Source organism: Acanthaster planci, linkage group LG13 (assembly GCF_054643075.1).
Source record: "Acanthaster planci isolate LZ-2023a linkage group LG13, COTS_SCS, whole genome shotgun sequence".
In the NCBI taxonomy this organism is placed as follows: Eukaryota; Metazoa; Echinodermata; class Asteroidea; order Valvatida; family Acanthasteridae; genus Acanthaster; species Acanthaster planci.
In genome coordinates, this window is record NC_141789.1 from 16,379,634 (window position 1) to 16,407,620 (window position 27,987).

The following is a 27,987-nucleotide window of genomic DNA, read 5'->3' on the forward strand; positions in this document are numbered from 1 at the left end:
TTTGCTATAGAACTCAATATTCCGAAACTGGCAGAATTAAACTGACAGACCGACCATACAAAAATGTAAACTGAAAATTTGCTGGTGGAAGACAAAAGTGCAAACTACCGGTAATCTATAAAGTAACCGGCGTCATGGCCTTTTCAACATTATATCCGATCAGAACAGTTATCCTGTATTCCATCTTTATCTTACCAACATCGATCTGCTAACAGGCCAGGCTGCATTACACCATGACTTATAATTATGTTCATAATATCCTGTTTGCAATCCCATCACGTGTGCCGGCTTTCAACTTGATTGATCTCCGTCCCTCCCTCCAGTCAAACATTTTCTTGAGAGCAGAAACGGAAGGCAGCTTTTTGTGATGGCGAGAGAAGTCAAATGATACCCTCACATTCTGGCGTCCTGAAGACCTATGCTGCACACATATCGTGTATATAGATTGTGTAGGATATACATGTAAACACGTATAAATTATGATACCGGGACTGAATAAAATGTTGCAAACTATCTTTCAACAAAACTAAACGGTATGCTTCAATCTAGGAGCTTAATTTTTGTGCATGCATGGACGAAAGAAGAGGGTCTCCGATCTTTCGTTTTCGGAAACGCCACTGCTGTTGGCGCTTACCAAAATGTCATACATGACATATGTCAACATTTCACCCAGTTGATGGAAATGTGCTAAGCCCGTGGGTCAGGCTGAAAATCAATCTTATGAAGACACTCTTTGTATTTCCTCGGAACGAGAGGTGTAACATTCCCCTCGGACGTGATCCGTCTCGACAACATGTTGACTCAGGGATTCTGTTGCGTGGTTTGAGCGAGAAGGTAGAGAAAATTGCTACGCTCGGTGACAATGATATTCCCATATGAATATAAGCAAATCAAGTTCACTTTAACAAGCGACGAAAGAAACCATTCTGTCATTCAGTGGAGGCCATAATACCCAAGCATTGGTAACAAGGCTCGTTTCTTTTCACAACAAAGCTACAGAATAGTCCCTTTTTCAAAAGAAACCAATCTGCATGCAAAATAATGCATTAATTCTAAGCAATGCCGTTATATTTCCAAACGTTCCAAGATTTGAGAAACCCAAGAAAAAGAACTTCTGCTAAGATTAAGTTGGTATTTTCAAGTCACTATCAACTTTAATTTGACGGCTAGTACATGATTTCTCTGCCCCAAAACCAAAATGGTGGCATTTCCTAGTGCACACGAGACACGTCGGCCGGCGACTGTACCTATTTTGCAATTTTAATATCATCGACAAGGGAAATTTTGTGGCAAAACAGGCAATCATTATTGATTGCATTACAAAAAACGAGGAGTTGGATTACCTTCATAATAAGGATAGATATTTCCCAGATGAGTAAACAAGAGAAATATACTTGTGAAATCATTGTGGAGTCGCAGACAGCCGTAAACAATAATTTATTGAAAATATTTCCCATCTTGAAAACCGACGGCACAGTTCCAACAAAGCTGGAAAAAAGGCTGATTAGTTTTGACTTTGAGAATTTTTTTCTCCACTAAACATCGGATGAAGTCCAGCATTCAATCTGGAAATGTATATATATATTTTTTGTGTCTGCTATATCCCACTGCGTCTTGTTGAGACGTGCAATTAGTTGCGGACAGGTTTGTCTTCAAGGGATGACAAATGAAGTGACCGTGCCTTGTCATACTGCCGGGGCAATCCAACGGAAACAGTTCAAGGGAACGTCCAGGCAGCCAAGCACTACTCACTCAAGATTACAAAGATGAATTCCCCTCAGAGATGAGCTAAAAGCATGCAGAGAGGATCAAAGGCAAAAGGCGACTGACGGAAGTCCAACCTTGACGAGGACACAAGGCGTACGGTACCGAGGCATTTGAGAATAGCCGAAATCTTGGCTAGAAGTGTTAATAATGAGTGCTTAAGACAACTTGACAGGGCTTAGTTTGTCGCTTTTTCATAACAGTCATTTTTACTATTTGTTTCGGGAAATTTACAAATAGTTATGTTGGAAAAGAAAGTACATCCATAGGATAAAGACTGAAGAAAGCACTCCAGACAGCGAATTAACAGTCTGTGTATAGACAGACACGTTTATTTTCTTCGGTATACTAGGCATTCGATTTCTGCGTCAGAAGGCTCCTAGTACATGCCCTTAAATTTTCAGGCTCGTTTAAAGTGTCAAATTTGCGCCAGGACGTGAGAAGGTAATGTTCATGTTGCCTCCACGAAGTCTGGGGTTTAGTCTATCGTGCACTACTAATATAGAAATGTAATTGGGTAAACCGACTTTATATGAGTGCCAGTGCTTAGTGACATCATTTATGTTCAACTACACAAACGTCAAGAAAGGGAAGAAAGACAGTGAAGAGGATAGATAATAATTATGTAACACCAATTTTTCATATTAAATACCTCAGAGACTTTATAATCTTCGAACTGTTCAAGTCACAGAATCAAACGCAATACAAATTCAATTAATGAACCGCTTTTAGGTCAATTATTGAACATTTTCCTTCATATTAGTTGTTTATACCCTTGACGGCTTAGCCTGTTTACCTCCAGGGGTGGATCCAGGAATTTATTGGGGGGTCAGACCCGTCAGATTTTTGTTTGTTCAGATTGTTGCAGACAGGTGGCGATATAGGTAATGCATTATATTATCACTGATGTATAAATAATAACTCTTACAGGAATTTATCTTTGTAAAGTTATTGTTATTTCCATAATTGTCAGTAAACATTTTATTTATTTATTTTTGGTGTCAGAGCGGGGTGGTGGTGATTTGAACCGTCCCCAAGATCCTCCGATCCGCGCGTGACCTCAAGTCATCATGACGATACATGAAAAGCATGCATGGAGGCTTTGAACTGGAAAGTTAACATTGAATTTTACATGGGATAAACTTTCTGTCTTCTCAAACTCTGTCTTTTTTCTCTCTTTTCACCTGTTTTTGCACCATAACTACTTGTGGTTCTGATAACCTCGAGACTTCAGACGCAAAGATGTCATTTATCACAGCTGCGTCTTGCTAAGGATTATAAAAGACGAAACAAAAATCCAATCACTGTAGAGGAGAATGCTTTTTGATAGAAGAGCTGGGTGATAAACGTTAGATCGTTGTTCAATTATGCGAGATCTTCATTAACCCTGCGATTCAAACAAGATCCACTAATCACAGAGTTCAGCAGCCAGGGGGATAGGCCTACGAGTTGGTTTCCAATAATCCTCCAGAAGAGCTGGAACATTATAGGCCGCACTCGGGCCGCATCACGTGGGCAACATGGTTCAGAAAGAACACTTATTAGAAAGCAGTCCAGTGTGGATATTTTCGTCATGTCTCACAATGTTCTAACTTACTGTTTCCACTGAGCATGGGAATTGCATGTCTCCTTGCTGAAAGAGCAATTTCGATCATGGACGATGGCCAGTTGACCGATGATGTATATCTAGAGGCCTACTGAGTCTGCAAATTTGAGTTCCGGGTAGTACTACAGCCAAACGTCCCCCATAGCAATCCAATGTCCTGCTAGACGTATTAGATCACATCCTGCAACTTCTGACATCAATTACGATATTTAAGTGGCACAAATTGTTACGATCGACAGCATCACCCTACATTTCTCAGAGCGTTAACCATTAGGTCGCTTGCCGTATCCATTCACCCTAGGTAGCTGACACCTCAAAGCCAGTAAGATTATTTCTTGATTTCCCAGGTTTTCTCGACCTCAACTCTCTGATTGCTTTTCAAATCTTTTCAAATTACTCCAATGTCGAGGAATAGTCAAAGTCCTTTGAGAAATTGGCTGCGTAGCATGAGAGATACCGGTGCACATCGTTTCACGGCCGGTAATTACTTAAGTTTGAAATGTTCGCACCCTGTATACCACTTCAAAAGTTGACTACTCTCCTGTCTTCTAATCCTCTCTTAGAATTTGAAGTCTTGTTTTAAGAATTTTTCGGAGTCGACGAAATCTCAGCTGTTCACCCCCAACAAAATCCTTTTTAGAAGTGAAACCTGCCATTTCTTAGCACCACGTGACCAAATATGGCAGCCAAACGTGGTGTGATCGCCAGACAAACCATGTAATCCAAGTACTGAAGAAACTCGTTCACAACACTGGCATCAGCACGAATAAACCAAGCCTCCTCCAAAGCCTTCCTGATTCCTAAATCAATCTTTGAGCGTTATGTAAACAGTTATCCAACTCGGTCCAAGCATTGTGCGAGGCAAGATCGATCATGTTAAAGATTTTTTCCACGGAGTTCTTGTTTGCAAGCTTCTCAGCTGAATACATTTTAAATCTAAAAAGGCTGTTAGTGAATCAGTCCTTGCGTTTGGAGTAACCGAGTATTATGCACGCAGCTGTCGAAGTGCGGCTCAAACTGATCGTTTGGAGATCATTGACAGAACATTTCAAGCTGCAAACGCTTCTGAAACAGGAGAATATTAAGAGGGTTTCCAAAAATGCTGTTAACATCCTTACAGTTTTGAAACCGAACTTTGCAATACCTTTGTTACTGCGGGTACGCATACGTTATCGCATTTTCAACAAACGGACGATTTCTGACTACAGATTCATGGTTTCTGTTGTAGGAGTAATAGTATACTCCTTAGCGTAGTTCCAGTTAGACTATTTCTGTGACGTCACTTCTTTGTTCAAAGTGTAGATTATTTTAACGAATCTACAGCAAACTGTTGATTTGTAAGTTACAAATCTACAGTTGTAGTAGATTCGTATCGACTTGGGACTCCATGTTTGTGTAACAATGGGAAATAGTCAGAGAATAGAAGTCAGAGAATAGAATCAGAATTGTAGATTCGTGCAAGAATGGTCTCAGCTTCGCCTCGCGACAAATCTTGCTAGGTTTTTGTAGTGGTGTGCTTCATCATTGCTGAATAATATGACTTAATCTTTGGTAATGAGAAAATAAGAGGCAATAAAAGTTACCGATGTAACAACAAACAAACTGTGCCCGAACTTCATGGAATGATCCATATACCTCCTTATATAGCCAACAGCAGGTTACGGCAATCACAAGAATGTTTTGGTACATGTGTAATTGTATAAGCAACAAAATTATATCACTAGAATCCAAACATGTTTCTCAAAACAATCCATGGAAGTAAAACTTACCGGATTTGAAAAGAGACTACACTTTAAATACGTAGACTCACTGCGCGCAAAGCATCTACTATAAATCTATTAGTATAACGGAAATGACGCAGAAAGTTTCGCTTGGTCCAACCAACCCTACATTACTTGCATGGGTATGGTTTGGTAAAACACTTTATATATCTTGGCAGTGGTGTATGTAGGGGGGGGGTTAAAATCTTTCTGTCCTACTAACAATAAAGGATTCTTCATTCCCCGCCCATTCCCTCAAAAAAGACAGGTGGTAATGCTTGCGATGAAAGTGCAACATGTCCAGGGTAAAGAGGGGTAACTTGCCCAAGCGCCTCCCCTGCCCTCGTCAGATGGATACGCTGATTATTTACGTCTATAAACGGCAAAAATAGTTTCAAAATAGTGTCCAATCTGTAATCGCACGAATCCAATTAATTTAGTGGGGATAAAAATATATAATTAAAGCGCCCACTAAGTATCCAGAGGAAACGAGCATACACACAGTAGGTCCAATTAGGCTTGAAGTTATCAGAGGGAAGACTTTCATCAACTGACTTTCTTGTACAGCTTTATTTGGTACATAAATTAGTGTAAGAAAATGGACGCAGAGAACGTTGATTAGCATGACGTAAATCCATGTGGGTGTTCTGCCTGCCAGAGGCAAACTAAAGCAAGCAATCATTAGGAAAGTACAATCAAAAGTTGGGAACGAAATTAACGTATCGTCCATAAAGAATAAGAAGGGTTTAAAAGGCGATTCTTTCTTCAACCTTAGAACAGTTTCCAGGGCATGCACTAGAAATCACTCGAAAACTATCCCTTATCAGCAAGTGCAACTTGAAGTCTTGGACCCAAATTAGGTTAGAGGAATCTCACAACAGAAAAAAAAATACCCAAGAAGGAATTCACAAATAATCCCACTTATTGATTCAAACCACAATCTGAATACACATCACAAATTACGAATGTTCTTTGAAAACGAGACGCGAGTGCTTCTATTCCAACACTTAGCAACACAGGTATTGCCGCTGGCAATTAGTGAGACCACACGACACTCAATCCACGTGTGGAGAGAAGACAAATGGCTTTAGTATTGACGGCCTATCGCAACAAATCCACCGATAAATTCGAGCAACGACTACAGCCGAGCGGATGAAACAACAAACGTTGACAGTGGCGTGGCCAACAAATTGAAGCGCCTGCACGAAGAAACCCGATGTATATTTGCTGTAAAGCTAATTGATTCGTGTGTTGCGTCTGGTTTACTTTTTCTTCTCAAGTCCATCGCTCCCTTTGTAACTGAGGTTACATTACAGCTCACAGACTGGAATGAAAAAACTGAAAGAAAAAAATCAGTGAAAGAAAGCAGTGTGGGTAATAACATTTCGTGGTTTAGTCGGACTTCATTGGACTCGAGTTCTTCAGTGTGTATTATTCGTGCCTTGTTTTCTCATGCTCACCGTATGATAGCTTGATGGCTTACAGAATCCGCCTTAATCTAAGCAGGAAGTAAACTAAAATTTACATTCAGATTTGTCCGACAAGGCTCATGTTCAGCTCTCTTTTCTCAACACTTAAAGGGAGTTACTTAATCCGTAACAATGTGACATTCAATGTCAGTCGCAAGCGATGGCGTGATGAACTTTCGATATGTCTGTTTAAGATGACACGTAAGATTGAATAAAAAAATATGTTGAATGTTAAAACCCTGTTGACATTAGGTACAACTGGTTCTTTTCATCACATCGTGGGAATTCATGAATTATCCAAACTAATACATTATGCAAAGATTACCAGGCACTGTGTCCAGTAAATGGTAAGATTAATAAATTTCCCGGGACATTTCGTGACTAACAACAATTAGAAGAGAAAAACAATTTACCGCTGGGAAAAGGTCTGATAGATGTTGTTTTGCGCCATCCATCATTTTAACTGAGCCGGTACAATGTAATCCTTTACCTGCCTTCAATGCATTGCAGTCTGTGAAATGTCCTATGGCTACAGAAACAATGAAGATACATTGCACTTATAATACCGTTAGGGATTGCTGCATCGAATGGGATGGATGTAGCTAAGCCTCGCCACTATTAAAGTAAATTTCATTTGGAGTTACGATTAAATACATATTTATCATAGATGGGTACCGTAATACTTGCAGCCTTCAGCAACGGAGGAAGCACCGTGTCTTTTTGTGTTCAGAAATTGATAAGCCCTAATATATTTGACCAATTTCAAAATGATAAATCGTCAGCGCTGACGGAAAGTACCCTGACCCTATCTTGGTGAACCATTGGCAACCTTTTTGATGATCTAGCGTGCCCGCAGAGCATCTACCGTACCGGTATCTAATTTTTAATACTACTCGAAATTGAGGCACATGCCAAAAATTCTCCTCGGGATAAAAATGACGAGTCCGACGTGATGGGCCCACAACAAGATGGGTTAATAATTCCACCTCTCCCTGTTTAGCTTTAGCGCACCTCGAAATATTGCCAGAAATATGTACACGTATTGTGTGACACTGGAGAACAATCTACCCTTTAAGCTTTTCTTTCTTTTGGAATTATTGTCTCTGAGAATTAATTCTCCGGTTTGGAAACACAGGGTTTCGAAAAGCTCAAAGGATTTCCGATTATTGCTTACACTTTTACACTGACTTTCAATGTAAGTATAAAGCAGTTCGGTTGGTACATAACGGCGGTTTATCTTTGTAACTATCTACTTCTAAGCCGACTAAATGCTTGCCTCGATACAGACGATCATGGATATCACGAATTTCCATTTTACTCGCTCGATCTGGTGGACAGCGCCACGAGAGTAGACAATCTAATGAATATTAATTCAACTGAGTCGCTGTGCGTGAGGTCACGTGACTGATGATATGCGTTTACCAACGATGAGTTCACCGGACCGATTCATAAGGCAACTAGTCCGTCATTTCAGGGAGAAACACAGTGCTGGCACGTTGACAGCACACACTCCATACTTCTCTCACTTGATTAAATCTGCAGTCAACGACAAGATTGCAAATCGAAATTGATTTATTTGGTCTTATGATTCCAAGATTTTGAGACGCATGCGGAGACATTCTTGTTCATAGAACCATGGCAGGATGGACGGTGGTACAAAATGAGCAGTGAGCCTGTTATGCACGAAATAGCTGTGTGTGCATTGCACGATCGAAGCCACTTTCACTCGCAGTAAATTTTGCCATTTTAAGGAGACAGCAACATTTTAATATCACACGATCTATCTGTTTGGTGTTCATCGAACTGCAATAATAAGCATCAGAGATCAACCGAACAGATCAATAGGAGAAGATTCAGACTCAGTTTGCCGCGCGTGAATATTTAGACAGCTCTATTAAACATTCTGGGAAGGGCGCTGATCTTACAGTTGCATCGGTAGTGTAAAGGCGTCAAACGTAACGGACAGTTTGGATCTCCTAAATTCAGCTGTGATATCTGGGCGACAGAATGGATGACACCACCCCATGGCCTAACTTCTCCTTCAACTGTACGCAAGGAAACTTGACAGTAGGTAACTGTACAGATGACGAAGACGGAGCAGGACAGCCATACTGGGGTGGAATTGTCTCTGGAGTATTTTTACTAATTGTTTGTGTGATGGGTCTCATTGGTAACACCACGGTAATCTTCGTGGTGCTTCGCTACGCCAAGATGAAAACTGTAACCAATTCTTACATCTTAAACCTTGCCATCGCGGATGATTTGTTCATGATAGCATTGGTATTTCTATCAGTTGCCACTATAGCCGGTAATTATTGGATGTTTGGTCCGGTTATGTGCCATGTGGTGTACGCCATTGATGGTCTAAATATGTTTACCAGCGTTTTTTGCTTAACGGCAATGAGTATGGATCGTTATGTTGCTGTATGCCACGCTCGTAGAGTTCGTGGTTACCGCACTTTACGACTTGCCATCTGCGTTAATATCGGTGTGTGGGTATTAGCGCTCGCCGCTGCTAGTCCCATGAACATCGTGACGCGTTACGACGCCGACGGTTTACTGTGTCATTTCAACTTTAACGCTGTCTTCGGTGACGATGATTACGCAGTCGACGTAACCCAGAAACTCTTCATGATCTACACGTCTTTAATGGGTTTTGTCATTCCTCTCATCATTATTTCTGTATGCTATTCCAGTATCGTCGTGCGACTTAAAAAGATTGGAGCAAGAACTGGCAAGATGAAGAAATCACGCAAGGTCAACCGTTTAGTGTTTTTTGTCGTGCTGGCTTTCTTCATGTGCTGGTGGCCGTTCTATGTGTGGCGTACCGTCGTTGTCTTTGTACCAATCAGGCAACATTGGTCGGTTCTGGTGTCTGACTTCACCATGTGTTTAAGTTATCTAAACAGCTGCGCTAATCCACTGTTGTACGGTTTTCTGAGTGGAAATTTTAAGAAGAGTTTCAAGAAAGTGTGGAGTTGTTCAGCAGAAGAGGTTATGAATGGACCACGACGGACACCACCTCCAGCCCAGCCTATGTAGGCATATACATGTGACATGGCTGACACCACGTTATTGTTCGCAATGCTACACCGCAAAAACTCTGACGTAAAATCGACATTCTTGTTTCTCAGTGTGCACTGCAGGAGATATAGTAGCAAGGGAGTTAAATTTACACCACTTTTTAAAAAAAAGTGGTGCGGTCATGTAATTGTTGTAAACATGCACTGATACCACCAAAATGGCAAAGCAAAAAATTACGGATTTCAAACAAGAAATGCGTCGGGTCAGGATCTGTATTATTTTTATCGTTAAACTGAAAACATCCATTTGTTAAATGCTATACGATTGGTGGCTGTACGCTTATTTTGCAATGTACTTTGGCTCGAAAATGACCAAAACACAGGAGGTCCTATGGCCTAATGACCAAAACACAGGAGGTCCTATGGCCTAGTGTATACGCAAACGACTATACCAGTCACACTTTATTCTTTAGTTTGGATTCAAAGTTGGAGCAAGATCCTGTCCTTCAAAAGTCGGTTTTTAGCTACTAGTACAACATCAGAAATATACCAGTGGGGTCTGTGCACTGACATCATGGGTAAAATAGCTTTGTTTTATTTTGAAATCGAAGTTTCTACTCACTGTCTGTTTTTCAATCACAAACGTATTCGTCCAGTAAATAATGTGGTCCAAGTTGTCTCGTATGGTGACACCTTATTTGGATATTGCACTGGTATTGAATGGATATATTTATTGCATTTGCAGCTTGAAAAGAACCAATGTCTAATCCAAACGTTTGCCTAAATCTATTCTGTTTGTTATCGTAGGCTATCCCTTTAAACCCTCACGTAAATTACGGTACGCGTAACCTTTAACCCCTCTGTGGAATCTGTAATTAGAACTTATATGCTACCCACCCTCAAATAACCATCAGACAAATCAAGGCTCTTAATATACGATATTTCAGTGTTTAAAATTAGTTTCCATATAAGAACACGACAAAGTGCCTACGTGGTTGTAAGGAAAGTATATATCGTAATATTGTTGCCATTCTTTAAAAACAGGGGCGGATCCAGACATTTTTCAGGGGGCAGGCTCGTCCGATTTTTTTAATGTCGGATCGTTGCAGACAGGTGTACACAAAGGAAATACATTGCATTGTTACTGATGCACTTACCCTTGTCATCTTTTTTCATTACTACTATTTTGTTGGTGTCAGAGCAGGCGGTTCTGACCCCCAAAGCCCCCCCATCCGCGTCTGACAAATCTTCGTTAGATAATATGCAAAGCATGGTGATGCAAATGCAAACTGCTTTTATTGTTTCATCACATAGGAATTTATTTTCTGAGCACAACAGGCTAGCGAATGCGGTGTAGTGTCCCCTAGTTCTGTACAAATAAAAAAAGAAGAAGATAATCTGACACCGGCTTCTTCACGCACAACGTAAATACACATTTATGAATCGTACAAGTTTAGGATAGCCGTAATTAATATTGCTCATTGAATTCTACGGATTACCAAATTCAAAACACGTTTTCCTGTGACAGGCCTTTTCTGAAAGGGAAACCCCATCGCTGTGGCTTGAACTTGGTGGTTCCTTGTCGGTTAGAATTATAACTTGACGGGCAATACGTTAATAGAATATATCACATGCGCAGAAACGATTGGTATCCGATGAGTGTTCTTGTTTGTCACTGACTCTAAGCACGGACAATACGTACAATAGTTTACCTTTCCAACCACGTTTTGCTTTACAGTGTTCAATGTTACTGAAAAGGAGACGTTCAGACGCTTGTGAGGAAGACATGCCGACGGACATAAATTCCAAGCACCTGATTACTGCTGAAAGTAATTTAACCCCGTCAAGCGTCGAGCCAACGCAGATGCGTTGGATCGAGATTTCTCAGTTAAAATGAATTTAGCCTACATATTCCCGAATCGGTCATTCAGCAGTGATCGTGACAGCTGCCAAGAAATTGCAAAATAGCCTCGCTTCGTTCCCATAACCTGCCCCAAGGATAACATCTCATCAAGGTCTTTATAAGTAACCCTCAGAGAGAACCCCTTGACAAGTCGGAATGACGCGTCGTCAGAATGAATGCATAAGGTCAGCATCGATCCCATAACACTTCAGACACAAGGGTACGGTACGAGACATATTTGGGTTGTGAGTCTCCTGGGAATGTGGAAAGGATAATGTTGTTCACACCTTCAGGTTTATGCTGCGAGATTTCCGAAATACTGACCGGTTTATACAATTGGGGACCTGCATTACGTGACCCGCAATGGCTTCCGCCTGCATTGCCAATCATTCATGTAGGGAATGATATAACTGTACTCCTTGCGCAATATTTGCTGATGTAGCTCTTGATACTAACCAATCATTTATAAACGAGGAGAACATTGGACAGCCGGCAGTGAAGTTTAGTGCGTGGAATTCATACGCTGGCTAACATAGACGGTGTGACAGCTCAACAAACAAACGGACATTCGACTTGATGATTGACCAACAATGGACAAACAAACGTACCAAGACGGACCGTACACTGGACATTCCAACTTTATCACAAGCACCAATATAAAGTGCAGATTTTGAAAAAGGAAATTGTTTACGTGTATGTTATGATTTTAACATAGGTTTGATTAAAATAATGTATTCCCAGTTTTATGCGTGCCTTTTCTGGACTAATTTTACCGACACAAAATTTGTAGGCCCTGCATGAATGTAACGTTGGAATACTGTGTATAATTAATGGCCAAGCGTTTCTCACTAATCAAGCAAATTGAGTCACCACGAAGCAAAAACTGTTTGTGATTGGTCATATTGATTGAGAATGCCAAAGGTCAAATGGGATGCATTGCTTGAGTTGTTCGCTAATGTTTGACGAATGATTGTGAAGAGACTTGTTTCTGCTGAGATGAATTGTAATGAATTGTGATAAAGTTCTTAGTTGATTAAATCAATGATAAATTTACTCACAATGTCTGCACTAACAGCACAGTTTATACTCGGGGCATCTAAATCAACTAGTCAAGCAAGGGGAGTTTACATGTACTTTGTATAACCCAATACGTGTTTTGCTCCATGCGAAGACACAATTTCTTGCGAAAAATATTGTGGAGAAAGTTTATACTGTAAAACGGTAACCTATGGATTACTGGATCAGATTTATGTATCACTGCGTAATTTATTGCCTTGATATTGTAGAGCGTGCCATTTTGGACGATTCGTGTTTAATGGTCAGCTTTTTTAAATTCTTGACAACAAACATTAAATCAAACTAGTGGCGTATCCAGCTGGGGCGAAGGGGGCAACTTGCCCCCCATGGACTATTTTTTACAAAGAATACTTCATAGGTGAGTAGGAAAGAAAGTAATGGGTGAATTTATTTACTAAATATTAGTCCAAACCCTAAGAATACAACAACAGCAAATAAAAGCAAGGACATCGGGACCGTGAGTAAGGCTTCTGATTTTTTTTCTCCCCAACATCATGTTGAGTAAGCCCGAGGCCACATTCGCTTTTGAATCCCCCCCACACCAAAGCTGGATACGCCACTGAATCAAACATTGCATATAACAGATGATTGTTGTAATATTTAATAGTGGACTCTAGACGAATGGGAAATGATGTTTGCCTACGTGGTTCATGACCAAAGAAATTTGATGGTTGTTATTCAATTTATTAAATATATGTTTGGGCAGTTCACTTACAGAATTTGTTCTATTCAAATTAGTCAAGTTTGATTTATCTTTACAATCTACATTTTCCATGTTATAATTAAACAGCGTTTGCAATCCACTACCTTCCACGTATTATCAGAGCTGTGTTTGTCAGCACTATCAGCGCTCATTTGTGCTGACAAGTCATTTTTTTTGGTGACCTGTGGTAATACATTCAATATAACATAATAAACTCCAAAACACCGTACGAATCCTAACGACCTCGCAGACGACACTCGCTAACTTGCTAAACAGAAAGCGTGCAATGTCTGCCGAACAAACTGCTGCGTATTATGTACCATCGTGCAGATGTGATTGTTTGAGTTACGGAATTTATTTTGAATGGACAGTTATAAACTTATTGACACATTTAGTGATGGTAATCAACAGTAACGTGTGTTTCTGCAGGTAACAAGCTTGACATATTTCCGAAATGGTTTCTTTCAGCTGAAAAGAAAATAGTCGTTTATTTACGCTTTTGTTGATGGGTCATGTTTTAGACAAGTTTCCTCATTGTTTCAACTTTTTAACTTAGTCAGTCTTATTTTGTTGCGTTTTTATGCAAAGTGGAAGCAGGTTTATTTTATTGCACGCTGCAAAAAAATTGATGGTCAGTCACCTGTCAACGCACCAGCCAATTTCATCGCTTACGAGAAATTGGCTTTCCTTGAAAGGATATAGTCTTTACAGAAGAAGTAGTAATTTGGAATTCGCACCTAGAACGGAAACAATAAACTACTTGTAAAAAACAACGCCAGTAAATGCATTAACTTATATTGTTGATGGATCTTCTTCTCCATGTGTATTTTCATTTAAGAAGCAGTGTGGTTGCATCCGGTTGGCATCGTGACTTCCTCGTTACGGGGAGCACAATGCAAGAGTGTACAGCAGCATGACAGCAATTTCCATGCAAATTACCACCGAAGGTCCTTGGATACCTGGCGGATGGAGTCTAGTGGTTTGGCGTAGGACAAACCAATATAAACGGGGAGGATTTGTGTCTTTGTTCGCTCGCGATGTTATCATGGTCGTGGGATCTGCCTCAACCCAGTTCGCTTTTTCACTGCATGATCTTGAGTAATTATGATAAATCGCACTTCACGGTGGATGGAATCCTGAAGTAAAAAATCAACACAGCTTGCTGTGTTCCTTATTATGGGTCGGGAAAAACGTTAATCCTTAAGAGGTCGACTCTGTAGATTGACCAGAGCGCTTGCCTTGCATGATTCAGCGGCTACTTTGAGATTTTATCACCATTTGTAAGCGAGTGCATGCAGGCAATGACAAATGTCTTGTCTAGCCACCCGCTTTTTAATCTGAAGACTATTTTGAGGCATCATCTTTGCGCCATAGCTAGTACTAAAATAGAACAAAACAGTAACAGCCACATGGATGACTCCTAATTATCAAATGAAGTCAGGAACACAAACAAACCGTCTCTTCTATCCGTTATTTTCAAAAGATAAACAGATTGATGTCTAGTAGGGCAAATGGCTTTTACACCGATACTATTTATCAACCTTTAATGAAGAACGCGTTCTTTAGGCTTTTAGAAGGCAACAATTTCAGGCATGAACGCAAACGCTACCTACGCTTACGGGTGGTCAATTTGGAAGCCTGGTACAGTTTAAAGTATTTCATATTTGTTATTTGAAAGCATTTTTACCAGAGGCAAAATATACTGTAGACCTACTCCAAGTGATGAATTGCCGATTACCAAGGAGTGAAATTTCACATTGCGGTTGCACTATGTCTATGCTTCGCAGCGTGCTGTGATGCTGATGACCGACTGACCTAATGGCCTTCTTTTACCAAATCGCTGGCACTGCATAGTTTTTAATAATTCGAAATAAATTCGTCATTCTCGGTGTTAACAAGCCTTAGGTTAAAACCAAGGTTCTTGGACGCAAGCCAGTATTCAGTAGACTGGTAGACGGGGAATATTTCGAGGGAGCAATGACTGTCTGTACTGACATTTGTGGCATTACGTTGCAGGTTAATGATATTAACACTCTAACAAATGACATTATGTATTGGTTACTGGCACCTTTCTTCTTAAATTCCCTACTGGCTCAGTGTGTACTGGCGACATTCAAGCGCATAGATAACAATCGACCGGGCAAAAATTTGTTAGAAATAATGGCTACGTATATAAAGCTCTTAACTGTCAAAGAAATGATAGATTTCACTAGTAGGAACTGTACACACAAAAGGTTGCTAACATAGTTACTCTAACTTAGGTTACCCAGTCAAAACAATTGGTAACATTTTAACTAAAATGAGGGCGACACCGATTATTCATGTAGGGCCTATCTCTCCCCGTCGTGTGTGGTAAAAAAAACCAAACAAACAAACAAAACAAAAACCCGGTGTGATGAACCCTAAACTGTAATAATAATATCCTGTGTTTCCTGATTTTCGGATCATTTCGGTTTTTGGTTTTGTTTTTGTTTATTTATCCTTAAATTGTAACACGGCTCACGAAAGGAGGGTCTCCAAATCTCACTGTGGCCACAATTTATTTCACAAATGACGAGAAATATTAAATACGTTAAAGACGAACAAGGGTGTACAGCAATGTCAACGGACTGAACAAAGAACATGAAAACGGTGGGAAATGCACAAAACGCGTTTCCAACGTAGGAATCGACCAGCAAATACCCGAGATAATTAAGAGCAATTATGCTTAATTGGCCTGAGGCCGTCGTTAGGAACAAAGTTCGATCATGGCTCGATTCTACGTTCGGGTCCAGTGTTTCAAAGACATCTTCACAGGAAATTGCTCATTACCACCGGTCAGAGACTGTGGATATTTTTTCCGTGTGACTAAATACCGTAATATTGTCAAGTTGGAGACCGTCTATAAGGGAAGAGATCACAAGAGATTTATTCACAAACAATCGATTGTGTTGTGACAAGGACATTGGGTAGGAAGTCATTATTTTATATGAATAGCTCTATACATTAACGTTTATTCAATTTTTGTTTACTACTTTGGCTGTTTTGTTTTGTTCATTATAGTATGCTCATTTCTTTTCTTTTACCAGCCAACAATCAGTTACCAATGTCGTGCCACCTTTGATGTCAGCAATGAACATTGTTTGTCTGGCCTGCGTCTCATTATAACTGATGACCACGACCCTAAGGAAATTGAATATCACAAAATTTCGAAAACAGATGGAGAGAAGAAGCACGTCAGACCAAAGAGCGAGATTTCCCTTGTGGTGTTCTTTCTGAGGATGCACGCCAAAATATTTGCAACACAAAACCTCTCTATTTGTTTCCAGAGGCCACTGGATTTTTTGAATACTGATGAACAAGAGTGTAGTCATAGAGAAAGGACACAGTTTCTCTATGGTTTAGTCAATCAGTGAGCACGTATCAAAGAGCTGAAAGCTTCCCCTGTACTAATGGCAAACAAATGATTATGGATCTTAGAAGAAGATCAGTCCTATGTATCATCCACACGAGCTTTCATTATCATTATCTTTTATTTTTATTGGTTAATAAAAATAGCCGACGTTCTTGCTTTTGCAGTGACGTGACAACCTGAGGTCAGCCACAAGAACGTGACTTTTCAAGTGCTCTGCGCAGAATGAGTTACGTTAAATAATTGAACTTTGACCCCACACTACCTTATCAAATAACTCTTGTTAATACTGTTCCCAATACAAAAAAAAGGTGACAGCAAACTTATGAAAACATTTGGGCGTTTCTCATGCAAGTGTGGATTCATATCTGTGATAGTTTTGCAGTCTTTACTCATGACGGCTACAAGGTATATTGAGTTTTGAAATCAAACTTCCATTACATTGGACAGTAAACTCCCGTTTATGATTTGTCTGAATGTGGAGGGGCTACAGATAGGTAATTTACAGTCCTACACAAGCGTTAAAAGCAATGGAAAATGGCATAATATTCTTGGAATGATGCACACACTATTAAGTTGAATTATTTATCATGGCTGTGGGTTTCAAAAAAAATGTAAGTTCCTTTGTGTAGTCTGAGGAGTAATAAAAAGCAAATTAAATATGCAGGTAGACAAAAATGGGAAGGACAGTTCCAACATGACGAGGTATTGAGTGGCGCCGTAAGACAAGGTTATTCATGTTGTGAACAAAGGACAGCATAATATTCACCCAAAGAACATAATAGAAACTCATTTGATACTTGCTCCCAGGCAAGGTTTCACGCTCGGGTTCTCCTTGAAAATCTAAGTGAAGACTGACAAGTCTTTCGACGGAACTGTGAAAATTAAAATGTGTAATTCTACTGGTATGTCCTACAGGCATAGAAACCTTCTTTCAGAATGGAATTATTATAGCTTTGGTCTCTGCATGTTTGATCAATGTATGAACCGTGTGTTTGACTCTAAAGGCTATGCTGACGTTCAGTGTGGCCAGTGGCGTAAATCTGTGTTGGAAATTGGGGGTGGGGGATGGGGAAAAGTGGGGATGACTTGCCCAGCCATGGAAATTTGAAAAAGGGGGGGGACACCATATAAACTGTACAGGGAGCGATGTTCATGATAAATATGCACAGTCTGTAATGTATGAGAATGGCATATTATGGATTTTAAAAATTGCGTTTCCTTTTTAGTGATATTGCAAACATTTTAGTCGTTGGGAAATCCGGTAAATTCTTCACAGTTCGCTTAAATTTTTTGCTCATCCCAAAAAAGTGGTGGTGGAGGGGGGGGTGATTCAATAGCCCACCCCCCATCTCAAAAAGTGGGGGGATATATGCCCCAAGGCCCCAGGATTTACGCCCATGGGTGTGGCTCAACGTAGGGTAAATTTTTTATGAAACCACACAGCGAGGACGCAATACCTTTTCCCGTCTGTTGCTGAAAATGAAATGTTTCTACTAAAAGAGACTTTTTTTTTATTTTATCACGATTCATGCCTCTTTTCATCAAGTTAATAACTAAAGCTTTGACAATACCTCCGTCGTAGCTACCATGCTTTTCAATTGAATACTTGTAATCTAAAAATGACAGCACACAATCTTCAGACTTTCGCAGATCATACAAAACAGTGGAAGACATGATTCTGTTTCAGATGAAAACAGTTTTCCAAGGATTCCCCCGGCAGAAGGCATTACCTCCTGCCACAGAGACAAGTTTATTGAAGTACCGCACTCACCTGCCGATTGAGAAGCTTCGAACCGAGAGAAAATTAAAAACTATTATATGATCCCTGTGCCTACTTGGAAAACAAAAAGGCAGGCCATTGCTAAGAGGAACGAATCAGCTACGTGTCTATACCTGAAAAATAGCGTTCACACCGACCAATAATTGGGACTATGTCTGTTTTTGTGTGTCTAGTTTCTTTTCTATGAGCAATGGTGAGATAAGATATACCTCGTCCAGGCAGGGTATATTCCATCGGTCTATATGCAAGTCATCCCTCTCTTAAAATATTCGGCGCCTTTCCTTGTTAGATTTTAGTCACGTCTTTCAATCCCAAGGGGGCGTCAACAACGAAGTCTCATCGAGTGTTTGAAAACACTGAGTTCCCCACTTAGAAAATCCGATGTAAGGCGGCATGCGTTGTGGGTGAAACTTTGCCCCAATAGCTGCCCTCATCCAAACTATGTATAACCGTATTTGGCGTTGCGGTTGAATTGGCAGCTTTTCCACGGTAACTATCTTCTATTTGCAATTCACGCATTCGTAGCCTGCCAGAACGCTGCTGAAAAAAACATAATTATTACCAGTCTCTGAATACACTGTAAAAACTGGGGTGTTAGATTTAACACTCCCAGTGTAATCGAGGACTACACTTTACTTTTAACACCCTCCAGTGCTTTGTAACACTTGTAGGTGTGTAAAAGTAACACCACCGGTGTTAAAGTAACACCCTATGGTGTGGTCATCTGATAACACCAAAAAATGTTGATGACACCACAGTTTTTGTATTGTTATGGGTGTCAATACATGCCATATATTAGGAGCAGTAAACGAAGGGATGATTACAGACTATTCCTTGCCAGAGCATGGTATGCATTTATCATCATACTTAATGCACGTAACTACGAGTAGGCCAGATCACGACCTTTGCCAACGCTTTAGTTTGATTCTGAAAATGAGAAAGGGGGTTTGACATACATTGTTCAAGAATCTTCTTGTCCGCACGTATGTTGTTTTCATGTTTTGTTTGTTTGTTTTGGCGCTTTGGCCTTTTTCCAGTCCCAGACAGAGCAAAAGGTCATGCACTGATCAACAAAAAGCTACAAAGCTACATTTTACACAACTTGAAAGACATTGGCAAAAGTTGTTCTGAATTATTTCTAAAGGAGCCAGGCACAGTTCTTTATTAAAGTATATCTATACCACTGCTCTACTAGAAACCTGCATAAGCCGACTTTGAACCTGGAATCTTGACTTCTACCAAGGAAAACTAATAAATGTAAAAGATCCCTTGAAAAATGACCCTAAGGGTAAAACATGAAATTGGTATTGTTAACAGCATCAGCGGGTTTAATCTTTTCTGAGACAGACATAATTTACTTTTTCGAAGACATGTCTGCAACGTTTTCTCTCGATCTTGTGCTGTCTGCATGATTGGACAAGTTCGAAAGTACACCACCCGTACCAATCAATCTCATAAATAATTCACATAAATGAGTCCAAGTATATCTCACCTTCGTTGCCGCTGGCGATAGTGCGTTTTACGAGTCACACGGGATTTTAGGGCTCTTGCAACTGTAAAATATTGATCAAATATCTTAACAAAAACTGTATAATCCTCCACAGCATGGTAAATGGCACTCGGTCGTAATATGTGCAGGGAAGCGACCTAATGGATTTATTAAAAGCGGGTGTTCTTGGCGCAAAAGAGCGAGGTGTATTTCCCGCCTTTCGCCAGGGAGTGTTTTCAATTTTTCATTTTAGTGTGTCATTTCGGAAAGTGTCGTCGGCGCCACATTCTTCAATTCTTGATTTCTTCGTTTTTCTTTACAATGTATCCGTTCTCGTAACCGATACGTGGATTCTGTCATAGTTCCCTCTCAGGGGTACCATAGATAGAATCATCTCTCCCACATCGCAGGTTCAAATAGACAAATCAAAACACGAGTTCATACTATTCATCGAGGTTCATTGGATTTGTTGTTGCTATATTGGCATTTTTTTTCAGTTATATATGCCTTACAAGCCCCTAAACTTTAAGTTTTATTCCATGAAGGTAGCTTTTGCATGGTAACCAGCATAAAATAGGAGGCAGGAGAACCAGTGGCGTAACTACGGAGAGGGAGGGGGCACGTGCCCCCAGCGAATGCCCCCTGCGAATGCTCAACATAACATTGCGTCCTCCTTGGTATGTTTAGGAATAACACGCATACAATCTTTCACACCGACCAACAAGACGGGTTCACTCGATGTTCCCTTACCCCAAACCACTCACTTATATATTAGTCACTTCTGTAAATTAGGATGAACATTAAATATATATATACAAATAGGGTAAATTTGTATTGAACATAGGGACTATTACGACTCCAAGAGTGCGTGAAAAAAATCTTATTAAAATCAGAGGATTGGGGCATGTTCTGTTATTAAGGTTACATCATTGTTTGTCACCTAAAGTCAGTTTCACAACCGTCCTACCCCCACTCGAAAATTCAAGCTGTGAAAGCCGCTTGTCAGGCGTAATTAAAAGGGGTTTGTAACGAATGGAAACAAGCCTCTTCAGAACGTCATTTTAGCTGCCAAGCCTATCCTTCCCATCAAGGACAATTACCTCTTCGTTGACAGGATTGTTTCATTCCTATCTGTTAGTCGTATGTATGCGATTGAAGTGCTGTTATTTATAGCAATCCAGGAAGTATTCGAGCTTGAAATTCATTACAGTCCCTGCTGGCTTTCTACAACCACACATCGGGGAACATCTTAGATTGCACTGCATTTAATTAAATTAAGGAACTGTTGTCGATTTTGTCACATTCTTTGCCGCTGTCTTCAGGTGCCAGTTGGCCCAAGTGCTCGTTTGAAAAACCAAAAGATATCGAACTATCAAAAGTTAAATCACAACAACTATATATTTTTCTTGTTCCCATGCTAACAATTCTACTTAATGTCAGCCAGATTTTTTGTTTCTTGATGTTAAAAATCTAGGACAAATTCCACACTGCACAAGAACGGGAAGATGTTCGTCTTAATACACGCAATTCCTGCCAATAAATATGGTTTAGAACAAAGTCTACATTGTCCAGAGTAATCGGGAAAAACAAATGAAGTACATATTACGCTTTAAATTTCAACTATCTACTCAAAAGTACATCTGAATGTGTGGCCTACCTGTCATTATGTTGATTAGCATTATTTTGAAGCACAGATAATCAGAAGTCAAAGGGCGAACAGATCGAAGACCCGGTTCATCTTCAATCCTAGTTTGCCTAATAAACATTCTGTAAGGTCCATACTGCTGCGTGCAAACATAAATTGTGCTGAGTGTCGATCATGTACCGCACAAGACAGCAAATGCTACAAACGGGTTCAATCTGTGCGATGAGAACTCCAACTTCATCCCATGCTGCTAGTTGATATCGTAAGTTTTTCTGGTCGATGTGCACAAACAATACAAGCATTCCACTTAACGTCGTCAACATTTTCCAGCATTTAGGAAAACAGCAATGAAAGAGTGCATGAATTTGAATCAGTTTCATTCCAGAAATTCCACATTCCAATGATGGCAGTTGTTTGAGAAGGATACACTTGTGTGTCTTTTTGACATTCAAAGAGACAGTGTTGGCAAATTGTGGACGATTACGCAGCCAAGATGAATCCTCGATATATTGGACCGCGCAACATGTTCCACGCTGCAAAAAAATAACGTGTACAATCGCGTAGCTGGAATTCACCCCTTGTCATTTTTACGAGAGTGGTGCATCATCACTAATATTAATAGTATTAATCAGACTTTTGACGGACTTAGTATTATAATTCTTTGTTCTGCGGTTGAAACCGACAATGACAGTGGCGAGATAATATGCCATTATTCATCCACAATGAAGACTATAATGTTACTTTCATCTATTCCGACCATTTGATTGTCACTGTAAGCCTTGGTATATTGATGGTGTGGCTATTATAACGTAACAACATTTTTTTAACACTAACGGTTCACACACCTTCAAATGTGCAGCTGAGTACGTCAAACTCAAGTAAATTGGCTTCAGATCGAAGACAAGTAAATTTGTCTGGGAGACAGTAACCATAGCAACAGATACTTAGCTTGCCGTAAATCCCCTGACAGGAATAACTGATATGTTTTTTTTGTTGGAGTAAAGTGATAAGGTAAAGTCAGTCTCTACATTGGAAGTCCAGTGGCGACTGGTGCACATTTTATCTGTTACACAAACGGTCAAATTGATAGCACTGTTTCATCTCCTTTACACCATATTGATAGATTCAAGTCACTACACTTATCACCCTGCACGAAAAACAACTTGTCGATTTTATAGGCTCCTCTAAACAAGTTAATAACAAATTCCAAATAAAACTCAGAGGCAGTGGCGTATCCAGCGGGGAGGGGGGGTTCAGAGGGGCAACTTTCCGCCTGATTGATTTTTTATTTTCATTATTAGTATTTATTTATTTATTTATTTTGTTACAAATGATACTTCTTAGATGAGCAGGAAATAAACTAATCGGTGTATTTATTTATTAAATACTAGCACAAAACTCTTCAAAAACAACACCATGAAATCAAAGCAAGGTTGTTGAGACCGTAAGTTCAGCTTTTGTAATTTGTTCTCCCCCAGCATCATGTTAAATGAGCCAGCAGCCGCATTCGTTTTTGAACCCCCCCACACCAAAAGCTGGATACACCAGGACTAGTATTTCTCATAACGCTCGTTCACCAAATGAATCACGAATATGACTCCAACTATGAGTAATCATCACACCAACTCAGTGGCATTACCGTCCGAGCCATTGTGAAACTGTTCAAATTCAACAAGCCTCATGACTGCTAATCATCATACATGTTCTTCATTGTAACTCAGAATGATCAGCTTTTCGAACGGGCAAGCCCTCAAGAGGTGATATGTACATATTTGAAATTCGGAAATTGACACTCAACATATATACGTAATATAGTATAGAGTATACGTAAAATATTCTAGCTTTTACCAGATGTTTTTGGGTGGGTCCTTCCTGTTCCTTGGTTTATAAACATTTTTAGTATTTTCCAAACAAATACTGAGACCCAATCCAATTATATAGTCTTCTGTTAATGACATACACACGACTACCTGAAAATATAACTCTTGCAGGATGCGGAATCCCAAATCGTCATTTTCTTCTAGAGCGGCGTAGCTTCCATCAATTAAATTCTCTCTCTCAGCGAAAGAAATTCCGATTTGTCTTATTTTTCTCAGAAGCTCAATTTAATACTCTCCTAAGGTATCATTACAAAAATGTAATTGCATGGTGTAAAGCTTGGTTTAAAGTAAGAGGAGAACTGTAGTTATGCTTTTTTTACTGCAGCAAATGAGAGAGGTTTGGGAAAAACCCCATCCCTCTCAATTTCAACAATTAGGCCTGCGCAATGTGCATTTCATATCCTTGGAGTCTCCATTTCGTGCACTTCTTCATTCATGTCCACTTTCCGTGGGTGGACTTGTAGGCCCCAGATATGCATCTAGCAGCGTTCACAGAATAATGTAGGATGCCCACAGGACGTTGGTCGACATAATGTAAACGTGAACCGTCTTCCCTTAAGCCAGGGATTGAGGACATCTTGATCTCGTTCCTTGGGGTTTTGACTTGTTCTTTTACTGCCTTAAATTCCTGGATCTTTCTTGATAGAGCACCGGATTTGAGAAATGTGAATGCATCGTGCGTGGTCAATTCACCAATGCAGTCTGACAGTCTTGATTTTAAGAGGACTTTAACCGGGGACAAAGGAATCTCCTTGGTAATCTGATGATGAAACTGATCTTTACATCCTGCTGCAGCCGCATTTTGCACACAATTGCAGTTTTGTAAATCTGCCTAATTTCTTTTCATTCAATTTGATGGTAAACGTCAAGGAAAGTGATGAAACCTTTCAACGACCGAGTTCGTGCTACAAGCGTTGTAATAAATCTTTACTTCATGATTTCAACACAGTATTTTTACAACCAATATTATCCCAGAAAAAAAGCCGATTTGTTGCGATTTCCGATATCGTCTGTTGTATTCAGCAAAGTCACCCCTTTCAAAACCAATCACCCCAAGGACAATAAGCTGTGGTAATATACAGACGGCTGACTTCGTCTTAAAAATGTACTTTGAATCCAACGCATAACCAAACTTAAACAAATTTCCCCGAGTTGACTCAAGTGGAATGGTTGACAATGACACATAACAGGCGTCCTGTTGCTGAGCTGGATGATTGAAGATGCACGTTCTTATAGTTGGATCTGTCAGTATTAGGATGAGGTAGTTGAAGGAAGAATCGATCGCTGGTGAGCTCTACAGCATCGCACTAGACAGTATCAGCTCTCGAGACATCTCAACCTCTACAACCATCACACTGGATTAAATCAGAGGCAATCCGAGAATCACAAATGAAGTGGTGTCCGGCGACATGACGGGGGCGACGCAAGTCTTTCGACGGTTGGGTGGATGGAGAAGATCGCAAAGGGCCGAGCTCAACATTATTATGGCATCTGTCATCAAATTGGGGTTTCGGATCGGGACCAAAAGGTCTTTGCGAGCAATGATGACCAGGTCCGTACAAGTCTTGGTATAAGTAAATTCTTCAGCACCAACAGTGTGCCTACTGCCAATCGGAAGACACCTGTACTGGAAAAAAGGATTAATAACAAACGTTTATCCAATATCAGACCCATACTTGTGGCAAGATTTTATCATCAGAGGTGATGGGGACTGTATTTACCAACGTTTACGCAAGATTACACTCGTGTTCATAAGGCTTTTCCCACAACTTGTTAATGCCTGGGGGGACTTGCAAAACTACACTTGCAATATCTCTGCTTGAAAACGTTGCTGATCTATCGGTGTACATGTATTTCTAAACCCTGCTATTGGCCTAGATGAAATACATTGTGTGCAGTGATCCAACACAAATCGTGAGGGTTGGAATCTTGATATACAGTAATAACACAAATTGATGGAACGAAGGTATCCATTACTCTCTTAGTTAATGGCATAATATTTGCAGTCAAGTATATCTGATGGATAATCCATGCTTGAATCATCAATTCAGTTCATTGGCTTACTGTCATCATTACAGACTCGTCAGACGTCATAATGGTTCATGAGAAGGCCACATACTACCTTCATTTGGATTTTGTGAAATCGCGAGGACTCCGAAACTAAATCACGCCCCCCGGCTAAGAGTTTTGTGAGAATGGTATTTAGTGTGTGTAAAATGTACTTTTCTAAGTAAAATTATTTCTAGTTCAATTCTGTGCGCTGTGCACACAGAGAGTGCAGGTACATGTAAAAGCCTTTGGAAGCAGATCTAATTTTAGAAAATATACAAGATAAAAGAATGTTGGATATAAAGACAGATTACATTTGCATCATCCACAAAGGAGGCTCCATACGTAGTTTATTGATAACATACGTGCTCATCGTAGATAACATGACTACCCTACTGTAGCTATGCAAACAAGTTTCCAAGAGTCAGTAAAGGAACTGGACTTCATGATGGTCAAGCACAGTGGCCTTGCAGCAATTGACCACTGACTAAAACCAACCACCGAGTCAGTCACAGTTTTTTTATGACTCAACTGCCTGGCATTTTAGTAGGGTTTACAAAGATGGTCAATATACAGCATTCAAAACCTACCTCAATACATCTTATTACATACACTGGAAGAAGTTTGTGTCATCATGAACAAGTTGGCCAAACATTATAAGAACATCATCAGCTCAACAGTATTGAGTACAGGCCAGCAAACAAGACCCACACAAATACAAACCACACGAGCAAGCCTGGTAATATTCCATTTTATAACCCTTTATAAGCACGAGCATCTTCTGTATCATAGTGAAGCAGCAGCACAGACACAGTGTAATAACCAGTATTACGGCACAATGCTGTATTATTTTAAATACTGGTGCCGTTTAATATGATTAAATACAAACCAGCATTAATCAATGACTTCAGTCTATTTGCATATACCAAGTGGACACATAGGACTTGCAGCACAACACTCAGCACAGGCAAGTATTTCCCTAACAGTTTTCAAGACAACTTTTGTGTACAAGCCACAATGTGCACAAATGTTTGTTAAAAAGGCACAAGATTAACATCTATAGGCCTACATGTCATTTTCTAGTTCCTCCTAGATACTCCTCCCATCAATGACAGGTTAGCAATTTGGCATCATTTATAGTGGTCGAAATGAACCACTTTGAACAGGAAACAACTCAGGGCAGTTTGCAACTCTGTACTTTTGCACGGTAAATTGAATCCGGTTTGAACAGGTTCAACTTGCCTGTAATATGTTTAAACTTATTTTGAGGTCTAATCTAGTTAATTCGAGTTGAAACCCTAGTAAGGAAGCAAACAACACTGTTGCCATACGACAAATATTTGAAAGGTTCCAGTGCGGTTTGTTGACCTCAATACTCCAGCTGCTTGAGTCAGGACATCACTGATGCCGATGGACGGTGTGGGATAGAGATCCATCTGGTTCCAAGACTCAAAAGGTTCCAGTGTTAGCACACTGACCAATTATAGCCAAATAAGTAGAACTGTGCTGAGACTATTCACTGGATATTTTACTCTAAAAAAAATCCTAATGCTACAGATATGACTACATTATAAGTGAAAAATAAAAACAAAATGTTAATTGGTATGCAAAACTTGGGCTGGGGCACGAGAGCAAAGAAAGAGAATAAAAGATTTTGACATCCAAATGCAACAATGGACAATAGACATAGTTAAGGAAAAAAGGTTATATGAATTATATATTCCAGATATAACATCAACTTTTTCCTCAGGCATATCATCAATTCTAGTAATTTGAATTGCAGTTATGCAAATTCATTCATAACATTCCATATCACATCTCAAAACAACCATTACAACAACTTGTTAAAATGCTGAACAGCAGGTGAAAAGTTGATTGAAATTCAATCAAATGTTTGCAGAATTGGTCACACCTGTACCCTCATCCACTCTACAAATTCAATCTCAGAGTACTTGGTTGTTATCACTAGTAAATCACACTCTAAACCTATTTCTTGACTGGTTTACGTAACCAAACATTATACACGTATATTGCCACCGGATATTCAAATACTTTTCAGATACCACTGCTCCTCACTAAAGGATTAGATATCTGTTTAAACATGACAACTGCTAAATGCACAAACCTCAAACCACTTTGTAACAATAAGGGAAACAAATAGTTCTTCAGTTATCATATATTTCTGACAATTTTTTTTTACTGCTGATTTCTTACAGCTTTTTTCAATCAGTGTTCACAAGCAACTGTTCAGTATGTAATTTTACTATACCTTCAAAACATGACAATCATGTGAGGGGAAATGTGTAGCTATTTGTATCTTGTTTTGTATAAAATGCTCTTTGGTCAGTGTGCCGACACCGTTCCCTTTTTATTAAGGGTGAGTTCTTTCATACTGAAGACAACTTTCTCTTTGATGGGGGCTGGAGTCAATGCCATACAGAATCT

At 39.8% G+C, this 27,987-nt stretch overlaps 2 protein-coding genes across 4 annotated transcripts in view; one reads left to right on the forward strand and one right to left on the reverse strand.

The window, feature by feature from the left end:
- The first annotated feature begins 8,060 nt into the window (after positions 1 to 8,060).
- On the forward strand, positions 8,061 to 14,113 carry LOC110973953 (somatostatin receptor type 2-like). The gene has a single exon (XM_022225217.2). The coding sequence runs from the start codon at positions 8,607 to 8,609 to the stop codon at positions 9,639 to 9,641; it is 1,035 nt and encodes a 344-aa protein (XP_022080909.1). The 5' UTR covers positions 8,061 to 8,606; the 3' UTR covers positions 9,642 to 14,113.
- An 11,739-nt stretch (positions 14,114 to 25,852) lies between these two features.
- Positions 25,853 to 27,987, reverse strand: part of LOC110973857 (protein FAM193A-like) — a 28,451-nt gene continuing 26,316 nt past the window's right edge. For all 3 annotated transcript variants that reach the window (XM_022225024.2, XM_022225023.2, XM_022225021.2), the window contains one exon: positions 25,853 to 27,985. In XM_022225024.2, the coding sequence (XP_022080716.1) occupies positions 27,886 to 27,985 (100 nt within the window). In that variant the 3' untranslated portion in view covers positions 25,853 to 27,885. The remainder of the gene's footprint in view (positions 27,986 to 27,987) is intronic.

Coding starts and splice junctions, on each gene's coding strand:
- LOC110973953 (XM_022225217.2), top strand. CDS start 8,607: ATGGATGACACCACCCCATGGCCTAACTTCTCCTTCAACTGTACGCAA.